Source organism: Opisthorchis viverrini (assembly GCF_000715545.1).
Source record: "Opisthorchis viverrini unplaced genomic scaffold opera_v5_97, whole genome shotgun sequence".
NCBI classification, from domain to species: domain Eukaryota; kingdom Metazoa; phylum Platyhelminthes; class Trematoda; order Opisthorchiida; family Opisthorchiidae; genus Opisthorchis; species Opisthorchis viverrini.
In genome coordinates this window covers 399,807-406,800 of record NW_008751753.1, presented here as the reverse complement: position 1 = coordinate 406,800, position 6,994 = coordinate 399,807, and the positions used below count along the sequence as shown (strand labels likewise).

The window sequence follows — 6,994 nt, the reverse complement described above, 5'->3', positions numbered from 1 at the left end:
TCAAGTCCGTGGACTACGAAACGCGTCTCGCGATGCTTGATCTCTTTCCCCTGGAGTACCGTCGCCTCCGAGGGGACCTAATTCTTACCTACGCCCTGTTTGAACAAAGCTTGGCAAACAGGTTTTTTACCGTTGACCCAGCAAACACCCGGCGGGGACATAGTAAGAAAATCTTCAAGCTCAGGGCACACACATCCGTTAGACAAAACTTTTTTTCATTTCGGGCAGTAGCTGCGTGGAATGACCTTCCTCCGACGGTTGTACACGCTCCTTCTCGAACCCAATTTAAAGCACTATTAGACATTTATTTATGCGAATCCTCGCGCTGGCGAGCATACTGCCCCGCGCTGAGAACATAAAGAGCAGTGCTACACCCTTTTTTCACTTGTGCCTTTCGAGTGAACGACATCCACTGACCGACAAGAACAAAACCGACCCGGGAGACTTGGGCAATAGCCTCGATCCTGTGTATCAATCCGTGAATCCGTGAAAAACAGGCTCCAACGTGCGACAGTCACACCTGCAAAGTCAGATACAAATAGCCGGATGACCTCAAGGCCAAATGGGTGAAGTGGTAAGGACAAACAAACGTCAGTTCATATATACACACTAAACACAAAAATGGGGCGGGGGTTACAAATGGGGGCATAATAAACGTGGGGAATTTCATTGTCAACATAACGGATGATACACTATCACTCACTTGTTCCATTATCAGCAACTAAATACAGACACACTTTTTGTGACGGTAACTTTGTGATCATGCGTAGCGGTAAGCCACCCATTTGTTGTGAATAAACATCATTATGATAACGTGACATTCGTGGGTACAACTTGCGTGCCAAATTACGGGATGATTTCGTTCATTCCATCCAAAAACACTTGCGCAGATGATATTTAAAAATTGGGTTCAGAAGACATCCCAGAGTTCGTCTCATGACCTCGTCGATTTCGAAAGCAAGTAGGAATGGAGAGGAGGCGCCATCGACGGACACCGCCTTGTGTACGGAATTTCCCAAAATCTTTCCGTAAGATGTCCATTTCTCATGCACCTCCTGTCCACAACGATGCAGAAAACTGCACGGTTGACAACTCGCAATTCAACTGCGTGCTCTCTCCGCAAAATATAATAATAATGTTTATTCCCAACTTCTTCCGCATAACGAACCTCATAATCCGCCTTCTGCACTAGAGGAAGGGAAAACTAATATGGAAGCAACTTTCTTCGGACGCCTAGTTCCGATCTGAGATTGAACTGGTTGTGGCATACATCCCGAGAAATTCCCCCATCAATCGAAAACTCCATTGATGGAAGGGGAGAAGACGCTACGAGGCTCACCAAACAGACACGATATGACGCCTCCCAGGCAACTGTTTTTTTCAGTGCTCCACCCTTTTCTCCGGTCTGTAACAGCTCTAATCTGAGGCCTGCTTGTCGTACAAACACGCAATTCCACCAGGTATCTCTGGTTTCGTGTCTCTGCAAGTTCCACGCTACCTTGGTTGTGCACAATCTGGCCAATACACTCCGTCCACACTTACATATTTCCACAACATTTCGTATCGACTGCATACCTATTATCTGCAGTATTGCCTCATCGAAGTAGTTAGGAGTTGTGATAACTTTTGACTGTCTGTTATTTCGGGCAGCATTCCAACTCACATCAAGGTGCTTTCCAGCAAACGTTTCAGACACGTTCCTATTTTCGGTCCTCGATGTACACAAGGCTGTTTTATTGCCTCGTATGAATGGTAGGAACGAAAAACCGTGAACCCTCAATGGGCCCAAAAATATCCCAACCACACTGACAACCCAAAACGGCTCATCCAATCTGTTCATATACGGAGCTGTCCACGAACTCAAGTAAGGCGTCGCGATGACGGTGCCGCGACATCCATAATCAGTCCGATGGCTTACCCGCAGTTCATTGTATCTCTAATGCTGGCCACAAGACCGTTTCGGTTCGCTCAATTTGTGCACGGACTTAAAATTAGTGGTCACTTAATTGTGCCGTCAGTTTGTTCTGCCCACAACCCCAATAGTTTATACAACGGCATTATTGGTGGTTCCGTGTATTGGTGACGATCGAGCCTTGCCCTTAGCAAGATATAACGTATACTGATCATCATTCAAAGCAAAAATTACTAGCTGTGACGAATTCCTGGGCTTCGGCGGACGCTTGCCACAACCATAGAAGTGTTTTTCATTTCCAGATCACGAATGTCCACTCTAGTTTGGGTTTGCGCGGACGTAATGAGTGTGTTTATTGTCTAAGTGTCTTTGAGAAACCCGCTTTTCCACAAAACTCCCCGCAATTTCCATGCCGGCGGCTAGACGCACACCTAATATTTCTCTGAAACCGTGGTTCGAAGGAGGAAAATTGTAAATTAAATTTTAAGATTTGATGGTAATTTTTCGGGCATATGAAATCTCCCCAAACGGCCGCAGTTTTGTTGAAAGTTGCTTACACCTACTCAATCCTCACGATATTCATGGTCCGCGGTATACTTATTTTAATGGCTGCTATATCTGAGCACGTGAATGCGGAGGATGATTTTGTGGAGAATTTAGCTCGTCAAAGTTTTTTCTCATTCAGTGCATTTCAAGTCGCTTTGAAAGAGTACCAGGCGAAACATTACGTTGTTTTCGACTGTATAAACTCCAAAAATAGCAGCAATTCGCTACTTTTGCATGGAAAAGCCGTCTACCGTTGCAGCAGACATCCTTGCAGACGAAGCCGGAGCCGTGGAATTCGTCGCACTTAGTAAGTTCATGGTCGATTTCGTGTACGCGGTAGCACACGTCGTACTTCTTGCCCGGCAAGGTTCCACATTCGCCGGTACCATGACTGTTTATGGGTTACTTCCTACTACCTGGAACACAACCATCCACGCAGCAAGTTTGTTTTTGACAGGCTTTATACTCAGCGCTGCACATGGACACAGGCCTTGGAGTTACGATAAGCAGCCAAGGTAGGCGACATCAACTGCAGTTACGAGTATGACGGGCAGCCGTTGGTCGTTAAGATGTCATGCATAGTTGGAACCTGGTTTCTATCGGCCCGCATAGATACTGGCTTAGTGTTAATTGTAGGTAGCAGGCAGGAACGGCAGTGAAGATCGGTGTTTAACACTGATTTCATGCTCCTCAAGATGATATAAGTAGCAGACATAAGCGAGAGCGCGCACATTTACGGGTGGGACGGGCCATCGTTTGCAGTTAAATCAGGACACTTCGCATGGCTGGGGCCTACTAAACAGTGTCACATATAGGCTCTGGCCTAACAGTTTCAATAAGTGGTAAAGGTAGGCGATGTCGCGTACAGTTTTGAGTATTAGGTCCATCGCTCGCCATTAGATTAGGTATGTATTTACAAGGACACTGGCTCAACAGGTACGACTGATAGCCAGGTTAGATGACTTCGAGTACAGTTGTGAGTATACCAGGCTGTCAGATGTGGCTATCACGCATAGCTGAGGTCTTATTTTTGCCGGTTGGCATGTATATTGCACTGGTGTTTACTGTAGCTAGCGAAGACAAGCGGCATCCCGTTTAGTTAAGGGTATAAAAGACCGTCATTGACCGTCGGATTATGTTACTGTGCATAGGTGCAGTCTCATTCTCAACGTTGTACGTAAACGCGGGCCTAGCAGTTACAACAGGTATTCGAGATGAGTGAAAACTAGTAGAGATACGAGTACAAGGGACCGTCGTTGCTCATTGGATTGGGCTGCCGCGCATATGTGGGGAGCCGTAATTAGCGTCGCACAGAGACACGGATACAGCAGCTACAATAGGTAGGAGGACAACGGCTACCGTCATCGTGGTGACCGCATTATGATCGTCACACCCTATAGAACGTCATAGCTATACCAGGAAAGACGCCCGCAGCTATCTCGTAACACCGTATTATCTACAAGCTAGTTATGAATATCTGGAAAAGGGGATCATCCACAGATGGCCCTCGCACTGCCACTGCAAGTGTTATCTAACTTTATTGCACTTAACGGAATGAGATACATGAGGATAATGTGTTCTGAGCAGGTTCGCTGAACAAAAATATCCCATTTATTGAATCTGAGTTGTCTAAAGTAAACAAATGCCTACGACTGATCCTACAGGGTGGCATTTGCATTAAATACTCTTAAGATGTTATTTTATTCTTCAGGAACACCGAGGAACGCCAAAGTATGCTGAGGTGCGGTCATGTGTTTTATGTCGCGTAAACCGGCAAGAAGTGCAAATCGGAGATGATCAATGACCTTGACATTTCGCTCACTTAAACAAAATGCTATGTGCAACATGTCACAGGAAGGTGCAAATTGATTAGACTAACTCCCCATTAACATGGGAACTTAGAAAGCCCTATAGTTTCGGCTAACTCAATTTGGGTGTGCCAATAACCTGCGGTCAATTTCTATAAAGACAACGCTCTGTAGCGTGGGGCGTCGGGAAGTCAGCGGTTTTCGACGCTCCAGAGGATGTAGCGACGGCACACGTCAGTTCTGAAATGTGCAGATATAGAGGTTGGTATTACGGAGTCCACACGGCACACACAGCACATACTCGCACAGATCGGGTGACACAGTGTAATGTACGGTGTCTGACATTTTGATTGATTCTTATGTAAGTATTGGTGATGTACAACCTTCCTTACTGGGCTTTGGCTCACGGGCTTTGTTTCTGTTTTCCATCCACAGAAACTGTCGTGAACACCTGCCTTCGGAGAATCACTGTCCCCCGGTGCTTCCATAGCGTTCATATTACACACAGGGAAGAACACCGGAGCGTGACAACTACACACGTGTATTAAACCGAAACCGAAACCGGAAGACGGGGGTACAAAGTCAGGTCAAGGTCAAGCAGGGGGTGTACAAGAGGGTTACTCCTTTCTGCCCGAAGCTCGTGGTGGCTCGTCCGTGATACCTGCAATAGGGGGGGAGAGAGAGGCACACATAAGGTCATATGGTAGACGTGCAAGCCGATACAGTCAAGTTTCAACTGCGTTACAGCCCGAGGCCACGAATTCCGTGCCCGCTTGGACTCCGAGTTTGTATAAACAAATTCCAATAAAACTGCAGCCGCGTGGGGAATATCCTGCCCGCGACGCCAGCAGCGAAGGGAAGAGTCATCCGAAACGGTACCCAATCCCCAGTGCAGATCCCGAAAGACCCCTGTCAGTGTTCCGCTTTAATCGGGATACTCGACGCGAAACTAGAGCGTCTTTCGAAGGCATTGGAGAACTCAGGCGCTAAGAATGCAGCGACCTGGGCGAAAGTCGACAAGGAATTTTCCTCGCTGAACCAATACCTCGCGGTGTCCATACCGGGTCCCATGGCTGCGAAGAAAGTCATACAACTTTCTGACGCGGATATGAAAACCACCATAGCGTCTCTAGTGGACAGATGCCCAAGGGAAAACAGGCTGATAATTTGATGGTCATTCTCCGGAAAAATCACGCCAGCGTTACGGGCACAGTCGATCCTCAGCAAGCCTGATGAATCCCTACANAGCAAGCCTGATGAACCCCTACACGCAGAATGGCTACGCCAGAAGGGAGGTGAGCGAACCCTTGGACATCTAGCCACACTTTCTTCCCCATCCGACGTACAGGAATTCTCGGAGCGGGCTGGCAGCGTTCAAAAGGCCAACCCAGTGATCAGGTGCCTATCTTAGGATCGTCCTCTAGACGAGCGTAAGCTTGGTCACAGCAGGTCAGGAGTAGAAGCACGAAACAGGCTTCCACCGGACACCAAACCAGACGACCCCAAACTAATGACCAAGCCGATTGTGATCATATCCCCCTGTGCTCCGGAAAACAGGCCGACGAAACCAGCCGCGTCTCCGGACGGCGGTTTTTATTCGACCACCACAGGCCTCTCGCCCACCAAAGGCAGGGACAACCTGGAGGAGGTAAACCCCACATGCAGCGCCCGCCCAAACTACGTGGAGCTATCAACGCTTATCTCCGTACCAGAGGCCAGAGCTGCAGCCGCGCGCCCGTCAACAAAGTCACACACTCTGAACTGGACTGAGTCAGATGTGCGGGGACAAGAAGCGAAGCCAATCTCCGGCTCCACTCCGTCAAAAGCGGTCTCTCTCCTTGTGGACACAACCGTCGCCCAGGACCCCGACACCCAAAGCCATCCGGAAAATCCCTCGTGGATCTAGTTGGCCACGCTGATCACCGGCGGATCGGGTGTTCACACAAACACGGAAGAGGAGCGACTGCAGCCAAAAAAGCCATATAAAACTCGCCATTTTAGAAAACTGCTTGCTAGCATCAAGGTACAGTCCTCCGGGCAAACGAGCCTCTTGGAAGCGCCACCGAAATTATTACTTCTTGGTACCACCACAAAGCGCTCAGGGTCTCACAGAGACACTTTTCCGGTTAAACCGCGCCAAAACGCCCAAGGATCCAGAAAGGCGAAAGCATGCAACAAAACTTTGATCAACAGCAAACCTGGTCGACGAAAAAGGGATGCTGAAAGAGCTACAAACAGCATCGGTCGAAATTTTTGCCCATGGGGAAAAACTCCGTCCCCCAAAGCCAAAAGCTCGAGCAAACCGAGCTCTCACGGAACGAAAAAAACCCCGCAGGCGCAAAGCACCCTCAGAAACCACAAAGGCCGGAGGCAAACAACATCGCCCGAGAGGCCTTCTTGGAGCCTTGGACCCAGACTCAAACCTGGTGCACAACTATTAAGTCTGCTAACCACCCTGGTCACTCAACTTTCGGCTCCTCACCCTCGGAGGCAGCAGCGGCAGCGTTGAAATGTTTGTACACAAACTGCCTCAGCCTTCTCAACAAACTCGGCGGTGTTAAACAGTCAGCTAGCCTTCAACAACCGTCCATAATCGCACTCACAGAGACCTGGCTCACAACAGATGTCTCTGATGCGGAGATCTCGATAGACGGTTACGCTATTTTTCGAGCTGACTCAAAACGAGGGAGGGCTGGTGGGGTTGCTCTGTACTTACTTGTGGCCCTAC

General features: G+C 48.5%; 1 protein-coding gene across 1 annotated transcript in view; it reads right to left on the bottom strand.

Moving 5' to 3' along the window:
• T265_05246 (hypothetical protein) overlaps window positions 1–304 on the bottom strand; it is a gene marked incomplete at both ends in the record, with an annotated part of 5,833 nt that extends 5,529 nt beyond the window's left edge. Inside the window, one exon of the mRNA XM_009170215.1 lies at window positions 93–304. Coding sequence (XP_009168479.1) covers window positions 93–304 — 212 coding nt within the window. The remainder of the gene's footprint in view (window positions 1–92) is intronic.
• Window positions 305–6,994: the final 6,690 nt, after the last annotated feature.